At 44.5% G+C, this 16,700-nt stretch overlaps 1 protein-coding gene across 1 annotated transcript in view; it reads left to right on the top strand.

Annotated features, from left to right (window-relative positions):
- The first annotated feature begins 574 nt into the window (after window positions 1-574).
- LOC307027244 (cullin-9-like) overlaps window positions 575-16,700 on the top strand; it is a 65,332-nt gene continuing 49,206 nt past the window's right edge. Inside the window, 5 exon segments of the mRNA XM_079695452.1 lie at window positions 575-774; window positions 1,742-1,847; window positions 2,507-2,602; window positions 2,882-3,057; window positions 8,609-8,742. Coding sequence (XP_079551578.1) covers window positions 590-774; window positions 1,742-1,847; window positions 2,507-2,602; window positions 2,882-3,057; window positions 8,609-8,742 — 697 coding nt within the window. The 5' untranslated portion in view covers window positions 575-589.

Raw genomic sequence — 16,700 nt, 5'->3', positions numbered from 1 at the left:
TTGCGTAGCGACGTACTTGTGAAGCTTTTCCAGAAGGCGGTTAGATCACCGGACGACAGAGCCGGTCTCCGTGTGCACAGACAGGGCTGCTGTTAACGTCGGTCTGTAGGCCACCATGGAATTGTGCCAAAACTACGCCAACCGGCTGCGGAGGGAGACTCCCCCCCCCCCCTTCACTGGAGAACTGCGCAAAAACAGCTGATCACAACGGTCACACTCTGTGGTCACGAAGTACTCCACTAGCCCCCCCCCCCGTCGATTTCCTGAAGTACTCCCCCGTTGATTAAATCAACACGTAATGAAGTAAGACCCCACGGTTTGATGATTGATAGGTGTGTGGGCTTTTGACACACAGAACAATGTTATAATAAACATACTGTGTGTTAAATGGATATATCCACCTTCTTTCATTTATCTTTCTATTCCCAAAACAATATACATAAAGAAATGGCTTATTTTGGACATAGTTCGAAAGGTGATTAATCTGATTCATTAATGTTGAAGCTGTGATTAATCTGATTACAAATGTAATCGTATGACAGCCCTAATATATATACATGCTGTTATCATATATTAACTCTATGTTTCCATGGCGATGATGTGTCCAGGCTCCAGCGTGGAGCTGAAGGAGGATAAGTGCTGGGAGAAGGTGGAGGTCTCGTCCAATCACCATCGAGCTAACAAGCTCACCGACAAGAACCCCAAAACCTACTGGGAGTCCAACGGCTGCACCGGGTCACACTATATCTACATGCACAAAGGGGTTCTGATCAGGTACTGAGGGGTTCTTCTGATCAGGTACTGAGGGGTTCTGATCAGGTTCTGATCAGGTACTGAGGGGTTCTGATCAGGTACTGAGGGGTTCTGATCAGGTTCTGAGGGGTTCTGATCAGGTTCTGAGGGTTACTGAGGGGTTCTGATCAGGTTCTGAGGGGTTCTGATCAGGTACTGAGGGGTTCTGATCAGGTTCTGAGGGGTACTGAGGGTTCTGATCAGGTTCCGAGGGGTTCTGAGGGGTTCTGATCTGGTTCTGAGGGACTCTGATCAGGTTCTGATCAGGTACTGAGGGGTTCTGATCAGGTTCTGAGGGACTCTGATCAGGTTCTGATCAGGTACTAAGGGGTTCTGATCAGGTTCTGAGGGACTCTGATCAGGTTCTGATCAGGTACTGAGGGGTTCTGATCAGGTTCTGAGGGGTACTAAGGGGTTCTGATCTGGTTCTGAGGGTACTAAGGGGTTCTGATCAGGTTCTGAGGTTTCTGAGGGGTTCTGATCAGGTTCTGAGGGGTACTAAGGGGTTCTGATCAGGTACTGAGGGTTCTGAGGGGTTCTGATCGGGTTCTGAGGGGTACTGATCAGGTTCTGAGGGGTTCTGATCAGGTACTGAGGGGTTCTGATCAGGTTCTGATGGTTACTGAGGGGTTCTGATCAGGTTCTGATGGTTACTGAGGGGTTCTGATCAGGTACTGAGGGGTTCTGATCAGGTTCTGAGGGGTTCTGATCAGGTACTGAGGGCTTATGATCAGGTTCTGATGGTTACTGAGGGGTTCTGATCAGGTTCTGATGGTTACTGAGGGGTTCTGATCAGGTACTGAGGGGTTCTGATCAGGTTCTGATGGTTACTGAGGGGTTCTGATCAGGTACTGAGGGGTTCTGATCAGGTTCTGAGGGGTTCTGATCAGGTTCTGAGGGTACACCACCTGAACACCTCAAAGCATGACTCAGCGGTTTGTGTGTTCAGACAGCTGGCGGTCCACGTGGCCAGCGAGGACTCGAGCTACATGCCGGCCCGGGTCCTGGTCCTGGGGGGGGACGAGCCCACCAGCATCAGCACCGAGCTCAACACCGTGAGTCTGAAGGACTGAGGGAAACCATGTCCTGTTGCTATACACATAACAGCTGTTCTGTAGGTCCCGTACGTACACCCTGTGGGTTAAGGATTATTATTTCATATTCAAATGTGTCTTTAGAGTGACCCCCCCCTAATAAACCCTGTATGTGCCCCCCCCTCTAATAAACCCTGTATGTGCCCCCCCTCTAATAAACCCTGTATGTTCCCCCCCCCTAATAAACCCTGTATGTGACCCCCCTCTAATAAACCTGTATGTTTCCCCCCCCTAATAAACCCTGTATGTGACCCCCCCCTCTAATAAACCCTGTATGTGTCCCCCCTCTAATAAACCCTGTATGTGCCCCCCCCCTAATAAACCCTGTATGTGCCCCCCCTCTAATAAGCCCTGTATGTGCCCCCCCTCTAATAAACCCTGTATGTTTCCCCCCCCTAATAAACCCTGTATGTGACCCCCCCTCTAATAAACCCTGTATGTGCCCCCCCCTAATAAACCCTGTATGTGTCCCCCCTCTAATAAACCCTGTATGTGCCCCCCCCCTAATAAACCCTGTATGTGTCCCCCTTCTAATAAACCCTGTATGTGCCCCCCCCCCCTAATAAACCCTGTATGTGCCCCCCCCTCTAATAAACCCTGTCTGTGCCCCCCCCCTCCAGGTGAACGTGACCCCTTCAGCCAGTCGGGTGGTTCTGCTGGAGAACCTGACCCGGTTCTGGCCCATCATCCAGATCCGTGTGAAGAGGTGTCAGCAGGTCAGAGCCCCCCCTCTGCTCTCATGCACTAAAGCAGTTAATCCGATGTGATCACTTTGGAACGTTTTTAACTTGATGGACATTTTAGTTCAGTTTCTCTGGCTTCCTCCAAGTGGCTCCAGAAGCAGGTTTGTCTCCAGGCGGGCTCACACGTACGAGGAGTTTGACTTGGTGTCGTGGTGCATACAAGTAACACAGAATGCATAGAGTCTGCGTTGTGTTTACCGATAACTGTATTATTAATAGTATTTTTACTATCTTACCCCCCCCCCCCCCCAGGGAGGCATCGACACCCGGGTCCACGGCTTCGAGGTTCTGGGTCCGAAGCCCACCTTCTGGCCTGTGTTCAAGGAGCAGCTGTGCTGCCGGACCTTCCTGTTCTACAGCACCAAGGCCAACAGCTGGAGCCAGGAAGTCAGGGAGGAGCGGGGCGCGCTGCTCAGGCTCTTCCACAAGTAATACTCACTATACTACTGTTCAAATACTACTGAGTAATACTCACTATACTACTGTTCAAATACTACTGAGTAATACTCACTATACTGTTCAAATACTACTGAGTAATACTCACTATACTACTGTTCAAATACTACTGAGTAATACTCACTATACTACTGTTCAAATACTACTGAGTAATACTCACTATACTACTGTTCAAATACTACTGAGTAATACTCACTATACTACTGTTCAAATACTACTGAGTAATACTCACTATACTACTGTTCAAATACTACTGAGTAATACTCACTATACTACTGTTCAAATACTACTGAGTAATACTCACTATACTGTTCAAATACTACTGAGTAATACTCACTATACTGTTCAAATACTACTGAGTAATACTCACTATACTACTGTTCAAATACTACTGAGTAATACTCACTATACTAATGTTCAAATACTACTGAGTAATACTCACTATACTACTGTTCAAATACTACTGAGTAATACTCACTATACTACTGTTCAAATACTACTGAGTAATACTCACTATACTGTTCAAATACTACTGAGTAATACTCACTATACTACTGTTCAAATACTACTGAGTAATACTCACTATACTACTGTTCAAATACTACTGAGTAATACTCACTATACTACTGTTCAAATACTACTGAGTAATACTCACTATACTACTGTTCAAATACTACTGAGTAATACTCACTATACTACTGTTCAAATACTACTGAGTAATACTCCCTATACTGTTCAAATACTACTGAGTAATACTCACTATACTACTGTTCAAATACTACTGAGTAATACTCACTATACTACTGTTCAAATACTACTGAGTAATACTCACCATACTACTGTTCAGATACTACTGAGTAATACTCCCTATACTGTTCAAATACTACTGAGTAATACTCACTATACTACTGTTCAAATACTACTGAGTAATACTCACTATACTACTGTTCAAATACTACTGAGTAATACTCACTATACTACTGTTCAAATACTACTGAGTAATACTCACTATACTACTGTTCAAATACTACTGAGTAATACTCACTATACTGTTCAAATACTACTGAGTAATACTCACTATACTACTGTTCAAATACTACTGAGTAATACTCACTATACTACTGTTCAAATACTACTGAGTAATACTCACTATACTACTGTTCAAATACTACTGAGTAATACTCACTATACTACTGTTCAAATACTACTGAGTAATACTCACTATACTACTGTTCAAATACTACTGAGTAATACTCCCTATACTGTTCAAATACTACTGAGTAATACTCACTATACTACTGTTCAAATACTACTGAGTAATACTCACTATACTACTGTTCAAATACTACTGAGTAATACTCACTATACTGTTCAAATACTACTGAGTAATACTCACTATACTGTTCAAATACTACTGAGTAATACTCACTATACCACTGTTCAAATACTACTGAGTAATACTCACTATACTACTGTTCAAATACTACTGAGTAATACTCACTATACTACTGTTCAAATACTACTGAGTAATACTCACTATACTACTGTTCAAATACTACTGAGTAATACTCACTATACTACTGTTCAAATACTACTGAGTAATACTCACTATACTACTGTTCAAATACTACTGAGTAATACTCACTATACTACTGTTCAAATACTACTGAGTAATACTCACTATACTACTGTTCAAATACTACTGAGTAATACTCACTATACTACTGTTCAAATACTACTGAGTAATACTCCCTATACTGTTCAAATACTACTGAGTAATACTCACTATACTACTGTTCAAATACTACTGAGTAATACTCACTATACTACTGTTCAAATACTACTGAGTAATACTCACTATACTACTGTTCAAATACTACTGAGTAATACTCACTATACTACTGTTCAAATACTACTGAGTAATACTCACTATACTGTTCAAATACTACTGAGTAATACTCACTATACTACTGTTCAAATACTACTGAGTAATACTCACTATACTACTGTTCAAATACTACTGAGTAATACTCACTATACTACTGTTCAAATACTACTGAGTAATACTCACTATACTACTGTTCAAATACTACTGAGTAATACTCACTATACTACTGTTCAAATACTACTGAGTAATACTCCCTATACTGTTCAAATACTACTGAGTAATACTCACTATACTACTGTTCAAATACTACTGAGTAATACTCACTATACTACTGTTCAAATACTACTGAGTAATACTCACTATACTACTGTTCAAATACTACTGAGTAATACTCACTATACTGTTCAAATACTACTGAGTAATACTCACTATACTGTTCAAATACTACTGAGTAATACTCACTATACTACTGTTCAAATACTACTGAGTAATACTCACTATACTACTGTTCAAATACTACTGAGTAATACTCCCTATACTGTTCAAATACTACTGAGTAATACTCACTATACTACTGTTCAAATACTACTGAGTAATACTCACTATACTACTGTTCAAATACTACTGAGTAATACTCACTATACTACTGTTCAAATACTACTGAGTAATACTCACTATACTGTTCAAATACTACTGAGTAATACTCACTATACTACTGTTCAAATACTACTGAGTAATACTCACTATACTACTGTTCAAATACTACTGAGTAATACTCACTATACTACTGTTCAAATACTACTGAGTAATACTCACTATACTACTGTTCAAATACTACTGAGTAATACTCACTATACTACTGTTCAAATACTACTGAGTAATACTCACTATACTGTTCAAATACTACTGAGTAATACTCCCTATACTGTTCAAATACTACTGAGTAATACTCACTATACTACTGTTCAAATACTACTGAGTAATACTCACTATACTACTGTTCAAATACTACTGAGTAATACTCACTATACTGTTCAAATACTACTGAGTAATACTCACTATACTGTTCAAATACTACTGAGTAATACTCACTATACTACTGTTCAAATACTACTGAGTAATACTCACTATACTACTGTTCAAATACTACTGAGTAATACTCACTATACTACTGTTCAAATACTACTGAGTAATACTCACTATACTACTGTTCAAATACTACTGAGTAATACTCACTATACTACTGTTCAAATACTACTGAGTAATACTCACTATACTACTGTTCAAATACTACTGAGTAATACTCACTATACTACTGTTCAAATACTACTGAGTAATACTCACTATACTACTGTTCAAATACTACTGAGAAATACTCACTATACTACTGTTCAAATACTACTGAGTAATACTCACTATACTACTGTTCAAATACTACTGGTAATACTCACTATACTACTGTTCAAATACTACTGAGTAATACTCACTATACTACTGTTCAAATACTACTGAGTAATACTCACTATACTACTGTTCAAATACTACTGAGTAATACTCACTATACTACTGTTCAAATACTACTGAGTAATACTCACTATACTGTTCAAATACTACTGAGTAATACTCACTATACTGTTCAAATACTACTGAGTAATACTCACTATACTACTGTTCAAATACTACTGAGTAATACTCACTATACTACTGTTCAAATACTACTGAGTAATACTCACTATACTACTGTTCAAATACTACTGAGTAATACTCACTATACTGTTCAAATACTACTGAGTAATACTCACTATACTGTTCAAATACTACTGAGTAATACTCACTATACTACTGTTCAAATACTACTGAGTAATACTCACTATACTACTGTTCAAATACTACTGAGTAATACTCACTATACTACTGTTCAAATACTACTGAGTAATACTCACTATACTACTGTTCAAATACTACTGAGTAATACTCACTATACTACTGTTCAAATACTACTGAGAAATACTCACTATACTACTGTTCAAATACTACTGAGTAATACTCACTATACTACTGTTCAAATACTACTGAGTAATACTCACTATACTACTGTTCAAATACTACTGAGTACTATACTACTGTTCAAATACTACTGAGTAATACTCACTATACTACTGTTCAAATACTACTGAGTAATACTCCTATACTGTTCAAATACTACTGAGTAATACTCACTATACTACTGTTCAAATACTACTGAGTAATACTCACTATACTACTGTTCAAATACTACTGAGTAATACTCACTATACTACTGTTCAAATACTACTGAGTAATACTCACTATACTACTGTTCAAATACTACTGAGTAATACTCACTATACTGTTCAAATACTACTGAGTAATACTCACTATACTACTGTTCAAATACTACTGAGTAATACTCCCTATACTGTTCAAATACTACTGAGTAATACTCACTATACTACTGTTCAAATACTACTGAGTAATACTCACTATACTACTGTTCAAATACTACTGAGTAATACTCACTATACTACTGTTCAAATACTACTGAGTAATACTCACTATACTGTTCAAATACTACTGAGTAATACTCACTATACTGTTCAAATACTACTGAGTAATACTCACTATACTACTGTTCAAATACTACTGAGTAATACTCACTATACTACTGTTCAAATACTACTGAGTAATACTCACTATACTACTGTTCAAATACTACTGAGTAATACTCACTATACTACTGTTCAAATACTACTGAGTAATACTCACTATACTACTGTTCAAATACTACTGAGAAATACTCACTATACTACTGTTCAAATACTACTGAGTAATACTCACTATACTACTGTTCAAATACTACTGAGTAATACTCACTATACTACTGTTCAAATACTACTGAGTAATACTCACTATACTACTGTTCAAATACTACTGAGTAGTACTCACTATACTACTGTTCAAATACTACTGAGTAATACTCACTATACTACTGTTCAAATACTACTGAGTAATACTCACTATACTACTGTTCAAATACTACTGAGTAATACTCACTATACTACTGTTCAAATACTACTGAGTAATACTCACTATACTACTGTTCAAATACTACTGAGTAATACTCACTATACTACTGTTCAAATACTACTGAGAAATACTCACTATACTACTGTTCAAATACTACTGAGTAATACTCACTATACTACTGTTCAAATACTACTGAGTAATACTCACTATACTACTGTTCAAATACTACTGAGTAATACTCACTATACTACTGTTCAAATACTACTGAGTAATACTCACTATACTACTGTTCAAATACTACTGAGTAATACTCACTATACTACTGTTCAAATACTACTGAGTAATACTCACTATACTACTGTTCAAATACTACTGAGTAATACTCACTATACTACTGTTCAAATACTACTGAGTAATACTCACTATACTACTGTTCAAATACTACTGAGTAATACTCACTATACTACTGTGTGTGTGTGTGTGTGTGTGTGTGTGTGTGTGTGTGTGTGTGTGTGTGTGTGTGTGTGTGTGTGTGTGTGTGTGTGTGTGTGTGTGTGTGTGTGTGTGTGTGTGTGTGTGTGTGTGTGTAGACTGAACAGCGCTCTGAGACATGAGCAGATGTTTGCAGATCGTTTCCTCCCGGACCCCGAGGCGGCTGAAGCTCTGGGTCGAACCTGCTGGGAGGCTCTGATCACCCCCATCGTACACAGCATCACACACAAAGGTACATGGAGACACTGAGACACTGAGACATGGAGACACATTACATTACATTTAGCTGAGGCTTTTATCCAGAGAGACTTACAATAAGTGCATTCGACCAACAAAATACAAACGAGAGGAAAACAGAATCATATAAGTTCATCAGGTTTCATAGAGCCAAACATTTCAAGTGCTACTCAACTGGCTTTAGATCAGCCAGCCCTTTATTAGTATATAAGTGCTTTGTTAGTAATTCTATCTCTGGAAGTGGAGTCCAAAGAGATGAGTTTTCAGTCTGAAGAAGATGTGTAAGCTATCTGCTGTCCTGATTTCAATGGGGAGCTCATTCCACCATTTTGGAGCCAGGATAGCAAACCCACGTGTTTCTGCTGATGGGAACTTGGGTCCCCCTCGCAGTGCGGGTGCAGCGAGCTGTTTGGCTGATGCAGAGCGGAGTGCACGTGCTGGGGTGTACGGTTTAACCATGTCCTGGATGTAGGAAGGGCCAGATCCATTCACAGCATGGTACGCAAGTACCAGTGTCTTGAAGTGGATTCTAGCAGTTACTGGAAGCCAGTGAAGGGAGCGGAGGAGCGGCGTGGTGTGGGAACATTCAGGAAGGTTGAAGACCAGACGAGCCGCTGCATTCTGGATGAGCTGCAGAGGTCGGAGGGCACATGCAGGTAGACCAGCCAGGAGGGAGTTGCAGTAGTCTAGGCGTGAGATGACGAGAGCCTGGACCAGAACCTGCGTCTCTTTCTGGGTCAGCTGGGGACGTATCCTCCTGATGTTGTAAAGAGTGTATCTGCAGCAGCGGTTTGTAGCAGAGATGTTTGCAGTGAAGGACAGTTTGTTATCTAGGGTCACACCCAGATTCCTTGCAGTCTGAGTCGGGGAAACAACAGAGGGGTCGATGTTGATTGTTAGGTCAAGAGCGGGACAATCTTTTCCCGGAAGGAAAAGCAGTTCAGTCTTGTCAAGGTTGAGCTTGAGGTGGTGAGCAGACATCCACTGAGAGATGTCTGCTAGGCAAGCAGAGATGCGTGCGACGACCTGGGTCTCTGAGCGGGGAGAGGACAGAATTAGTTGGGTGTCGTCAGCGTAGCAGTGGTATGAAAAACCATGCGGGCTAATGACAGATCCGAGCGAGTTTGTGTACAAGGAGAAGAGGAGGGGACCGAGAACAGAGCCCTGAGGGACCCCTGTAGCTAATTGACGAGGGTCGGACTCCGACCCTCTCCAAGTAACCCTGTAGGTCTTTGAGGTATGAGGTGAGGAGGGAAAGTGCAGTCCAGAGAGGATGAGAGAGTAGAGAGGAGAGAGAGAGTCCAGAGAGGATGAGAGAGGAGAGAGGAGAGAGAGAGTCCAGAGAGGATGAGAGAGTAGAGAGGATCAGAGAGTAGAGAGGAGAGTTTCTGCAGCAGAGTTTGGAGGCAGGAGTTGGAACGAGTCAGAGGAAGGGAGGGCTGAGAGCACCGATGAGGCAAAAATAGAGGGGGAGAGGGAACGGAGGTGAAAGGGGTAGAGAGAATGAAATGAAGAAGTGATCGGATGTGTGAAAGGGGTAGAGAGATTGAAATGAAGAAGTGATCGGATGTGTGAAAGGGGTAGAGAGAATGAAATGAAGAAGTGATAGGATGTGTGAAAGAGGTAGAGAATGAAATGAAGAAGTGATCGGAGGTGTGGAGCGGGTTTACAGAGAGGTTAGAAGTAGAGCAGTTCCTTGAGAATATGAGATCAAGGACATTGCCAGCGTTATGAGTTGGTGGGGATGGAGACAGTGTTATGAGTTGGTGGGGATGGAGACAGTGTTATGAGTTGGTGGGGACGGAGACAGTGTTATGAGTTGGTGGGGATGGAGACAGTGTTATGAGTTGGTGGGGATGGAGACAGTGTTATGAGTTGGTGGGGACGGAGACAGTGTTATGAGTTGGTGGGGACGGAGACAGTGTTATGAGTTGGTGGGGATGGAGACAGTGTTATGAGTTGGTGGGGATGGAGACAGTGTTATGAGTTGGTGGGGATGGAGACAGCGTTATGAGTTGGTGGGGATGGAGACAGTGTTATGAGTTGGTGGGGACGGAGACAGTGTTATGAGTTGGTGGGGACGGAGACAGTGTTATGAGTTGGTGGGGATGGAGACAGCGTTATGAGTTGGTGGGGATGGAGACAGTGTTATGAGTTGGTGGGGATGGAGACAGCGTTATGAGTTGGTGGGGATGGAGACAGTGTTATGAGTTGGTGGGGATGGAGACAGTGTTATGAGTTGGTGGGGATGGAGACAGCGTTATGAGTTGGTGGGGATGGAGACAGCGTTATGAGTTGGTGGGGATGGAGACAGTGTTATGAGTTGGTGGGGATGGAGACAGCGTTATGAGTTGTTGGGGATGGAGACAGTGTTATGAGTTGGTGGGGATGGAGACAGTGTTATGAGTTGGTGGGGATGGAGACAGCGTTATGAGTTGGTGGGGATGGAGACAGCGTTATGAGTTGGTGGGGATGGAGACAGTGTTATGAGTTGGTGGGGATGGAGACAGTGTTATGAGTTGGTGGGGATGGAGACAGCGTTATGAGTTGGTGGGGATGGAGACAGTGTTATGAGTTGGTGGGGATGGAGACAGCGTTATGAGTTGGTGGGGATGGAGACAGCGTTATGAGTTGGTGGGGATGGAGACAGTGTTATGAGTTGGTGGGGATGGAGACAGTGTTATGAGTTGGTGGGGATGGAGACAGTGTTATGAGTTGGTGGGGATGGAGACAGCGTTATGAGTTGGTGGGGATGGAGACAGTGTTATGAGTTGGTGGGGATGGAGACAGTGTTATGAGTTGGTGGGGATGGAGACAGTGTTATGAGTTGGTGGGGATGGAGACAGCGTTATGAGTTGGTGGGGATGGAGACAGCGTTATGAGTTGGTGGGGATGGAGACAGCGTTATGAGTCGGTGGGGATGGAGACAGTGTTATGAGTTGGTGGGGATGGAGACAGTGTTATGAGTTGGTGGGGATGGAGACAGCGTTATGAGTTGGTGGGGATGGAGACAGCGTTATGAGTTGGTGGGGATGGAGACAGCGTTATGAGTTGGTGGGGATGGAGACAGCGTTATGAGTTGGTGGGGATGGAGACAGTGTTATGAGTTGGTGGGGATGGAGACAGTGTTATGAGTTGGTGGGGATGGAGACAGTGTTATGAGTTGGTGGGGATGGAGACAGCGTTATGAGTTGGTGGGGATGGAGACAGCGTTATGAGTTGGTGGGGATGGAGACAGCGTTATGAGTCGGTGGGGATGGAGACAGTGTTATGAGTTGGTGGGGATGGAGACAGTGTTATGAGTTGGTGGGGATGGAGACAGCGTTATGAGTCGGTGGGGATGGAGACAGTGTTATGAGTTGGTGGGGATGGAGACAGTGTTATGAGTCGGTGGGGACGGAGACAGTGTTATGAGTCTGTGGGGATGGAGACAGTGTTATGAGTTGGTGGGGATGGAGACAGTGTTATGAGTCGGTGGGGATGGAGACAGTGTTATGAGTTGGTGGGGATGGAGACAGTGTTATGAGTCGGTGGGGATGGAGACAGTGTTATGAGTTGGTGGGGACGGAGACAGTGTTATGAGTTGGTGGGGACGGAGACAGTGTTATGAGTTGGTGGGGATGGAGACAGCGTTATGAGTTGGCGGGGATGGAGACAGCGTTGTGAGTTGGTGGGGATGGAGACAGTGTTATGAGTTGGTGGGGATGGAGACAGTGTTATGAGTTGGTGGGGATGGAGACAGTGTTATGAGTTGGTGGGGATGGAGACAGCGTTATGAGTTGGTGGGGATGGAGACAGTGTTATGAGTTGGTGGGGATGGAGACAGTGTTATGAGTTGGTGGGGATGGAGACAGCGTTATGAGTTGGTGGGGATGGAGACAGCGTTATGAGTTGGTGGGGATGGAGACAGCGTTATGAGTTGGTGGGGATGGAGACAGTGTTATGAGTTGGTGGGGATGGAGACAGTGTTATGAGTTGGTGGGGATGGAGACAGTGTTATGAGTTGGTGGGGATGGAGACAGTGTTATGAGTTGGTGGGGATGGAGACAGCGTTATGAGTTGGTGGGGATGGAGACAGTGTTATGAGTTGGTGGGGATGGAGACAGCGTTATGAGTTGGTGGGGATGGAGACAGCGTTATGAGTTGGTGGGGATGGAGACAGTGTTATGAGTTGGTGGGGATGGAGACAGCGTTATGAGTTGGTGGGGATGGAGACAGTGTTATGAGTTGGTGGGGATGGAGACAGTGTTATGAGTTGGTGGGGATGGAGACAGTATTATGAGTTGGTGGGGATGGAGACAGCGTTATGAGTTGGTGGGGATGGAGACAGCGTTATGAGTTGGTGGGGATGGAGACAGCGTTATGAGTTGGTGGGGACGGAGATAGCGTTATGAGTTGGTGGGGATGGAGACAGCGTTATGAGTTGGTGGGGATGGAGACAGCGTTATGAGTTGGTGGGGATGGAGACAGCGTTATGAGTTGGTGGGGATGGAGACAGTGTTATGAGTTGGTGGGGATGGAGACAGCGTTATGAGTTGGTGGGGATGGAGACAGTGTTATGAGTTGGTGGGGATGGAGACAGTGTTATGAGTTGGTGGGGATGGAGACAGTATTATGAGTTGGTGGGGATGGAGACAGCGTTATGAGTTGGTGGGGATGGAGACAGCGTTATGAGTTGGTGGGGATGGAGACAGCGTTATGAGTTGGTGGGGACGGAGATAGCGTTATGAGTTGGTGGGGATGGAGACAGCGTTATGAGTTGGTGGAGATGGAGACAGCGTTATGAGTTGGTGGGGATGGAGACAGCGTTATGAGTTGGTGGGGATGGAGACAGTGTTATGAGTTGGTGGGGATGGAGACAGCGTTATGAGTTGGTGGGGATGGAGACAGCGTTATGAGTTGGTGGGGATGGAGACAGCGTTATGAGTTGGTGGGGATGGAGACAGCGTTATGAGTTGGTGGGGATGGAGACAGCGTTATGAGTTGGTGGGGACGGAGATAGCGTTATGAGTTGGTGGGGATGGAGACAGTGTTATGAGTTGGTGGGGATGGAGACAGTGTTATGAGTTGGTGGGGATGGAGACAGTGTTATGAGTTGGTGGGGATGGAGACAGTGTTATGAGTTGGTGGGGATGGAGACAGCGTTATGAGTTGGTGGGGACGGAGACAGCGTTATGAGTTGGTGGGGACGGAGACAGTGTTATGAGTTGGTGGGGATGGAGACAGCGTTATGAGTTGGTGGGGACGGAGACAGTGTTATGAGTTGGTGGGGATGGAGACAGTGTTATGAGTTGGTGGGGATGGAGACAGTGTTATGAGTTGGTGGGGATGGAGACAGTGTTATGAGTTGGTGGGGACGGAGACAGTGTTATGAGTTGGTGGGGATGGAGACAGTGTTATGAGTTGGTGGGGATGGAGACAGTGTTATGAGTTGGTGGGGATGGAGACAGTGTTATGAGTTGGTGGGGATGGAGACAGTGTTATGAGTTGGTGGGGACGGAGACAGTGTTATGAGTTGGTGGGGATGGAGACAGTGTTATGAGTTGGTGGGGATGGAGACAGTGTTATGAGTTGGTGGGGATGGAGACAGTGTTATGAGTTGGTGGGGACGGAGACAGTGTTATGAGTTGGTGGGGATGGAGACAGTGTTATGAGTTGGTGGGGATGGAGACAGTGTTATGAGTTGGTGGGGATGGAGACAGTGTTATGAGTTGGTGGGGATGGAGACAGTGTTATGAGTTGGTGGGGATGGAGACAGCGTTATGAGTTGGTGGGGATGGAGACAGTGTTATGAGTTGGTGGGGATGGAGACAGTGTTATGAGTTGGTGGGGATGGAGACAGTGTTATGAGTTGGTGGGGATGGAGACAGTGTTATGAGTTGGTGGGGATGGAGACAGCGTTATGAGTTGGTGAGGATGGAGACAGCGTTATGAGTTGGTGGGGATGGAGACAGTGTTATGAGTTGGTGGGGATGGAGACAGTGTTATGAGTTGGTGGGGATGGAGACAGCGTTATGAGTTGGTGGGGATGGAGACAGCGTTATGAGTTGGTGGGGATGGAGACAGTATTATGAGTTGGTGGGGATGGAGACAGTGTTATGAGTTGGTGGGGATGGAGACAGTGTTATGAGTTGGTGGGGATGGAGACAGTGTTATGAGTTGGTGGGGATGGAGACAGTGTTATGAGTTGGTGGGGATGGAGACAGCGTTATGAGTTGGTGGGGATGGAGACAGTGTTATGAGTTGGTGGGGATGGAGACAGTGTTATGAGTTGGTGGGGACGGAGACAGTGTTATGAGTTGGTGGGGACGGAGACAGTGTTATGAGTTGGTGGGGATGGAGACAGCGTTATGAGTTGGTGGGGATGGAGACAGTGTTATGAGTTGGTGGGGATGGAGACAGTGTTATGAGTTGGTGGGGATGGAGACAGTGTTATGAGTTGGTGGGGATGGAGACAGCGTTATGAGTTGGTGGGGATGGAGACAGCGTTATGAGTTGGTGGGGATGGAGACAGTGTTATGAGTTGGTGGGGATGGAGACAGCGTTATGAGTTGGTGGGGATGGAGACAGTGTTATGAGTTGGTGGGGATGGAGACAGCGTTATGAGTTGGTGGGGATGGAGACAGTGTTATGAGTTGGTGGGGATGGAGACAGTGTTATGAGTTGGTGGGGATGGAGACAGTGTTATGAGTTGGTGGGGATGGAGACAGTGTTATGAGTTGGTGGGGACGGAGACAGTGTTATGAGTTGGTGGGGACGGAGACAGCGTTATGAGTTGGTGGGGACGGAGACAGTGTTATGAGTTGGTGGGGACGGAGACAGCGTTATGAGTTGGTGGTGACGGAGACAGTGTTATGAGTTGGTGGGGATGGAGACAGTGTTATGAGTTGGTGGGGACGGAGACAGTGTTATGAGTTGGTGGGGACGGAGACAGCGTTATGAGTTGGTGGGGATGGAGACAGTGTTATGAGTTGGTGGGGACGGAGACAGTGAGAGCCTTTGGGTGGTTAACAGAGATGTTCAGATGTCTTCCCTGTCTGGAGGGTGAAGTCTCAGAGAAGTACAGCGGGAGGTTTCAGGGATGTGTGAGAGGAGATGATCTAACTCCTCCAAGAAGTCCCCCAAGGCGCCTGGTGGACGGTAGAGAACAACAATGGTTCATTGTATAGGATGGGTTACTGTGACGGCATGGAGTTCAAAGGTGGAAGGAGTGAAGTTAGGTAGCTTGAAGAGGGAAAAGCTCCATTTGGGAGAGAGCAGGAGACCAGTGCCACCTCCTCTGCCAGAGGGTCTGGGTGTGTGGGAGAAGGAATATGCTGTGGAGAGAGCTGCTGGGGTGGATGTGTTGGATGGAGTGATCCAGGTCTCCGTGAGAGCAAGGAAATCCAGAGACTGCAGGGAAGCCAGAGATGATGAGGGGGCTAGAGAACCAAATGAAATAAAATACTAGAGATACTTAGCTCAATCAGAGTAGGATTTGCCTCCCTCGTCACTCCAATGTCTTCGTGTGGCTGACGCTCCAGGAAAGAGCCACCTAAGATGGACACCTGATTGCTGAGTTCTCACAGCTGTGGGGGCACGCCCCTCTAATTAGTTAACTCTCTTCAGCTGGTGGGCGACAGTAGAGTGTTCCTGCCTATTGTAATGCAGGGTAAAGGCGCGTGACCCACTGAGACCTGTGTTACAGGTTGAGCAGATCTGAGATTTAAAATCTCTCAGAAATCGCCGTTTTAGCTTCAATAACTACAGAACAATTATACAGAGTAGAATAAATGAAACAGAGAAGTCTATTTAAACAAGAATATAACTTACAGTGATTGCTGAGTCAATAGGTAGTGTCCTCACCGGGTCAAGATGCACACACACACGCACACACACACACACACACACACACACACACACACACACACACACACACACACACACACACACACACACACACACACACACACA

This window comes from Notothenia rossii (genome assembly GCF_949606895.1).
Source record: "Notothenia rossii genome assembly, contig: scaffold_181, whole genome shotgun sequence".
NCBI classification, from domain to species: Eukaryota; Metazoa; Chordata; class Actinopteri; order Perciformes; family Nototheniidae; genus Notothenia; species Notothenia rossii.
This window is presented reverse-complemented; position numbering and strand designations above follow the sequence as displayed.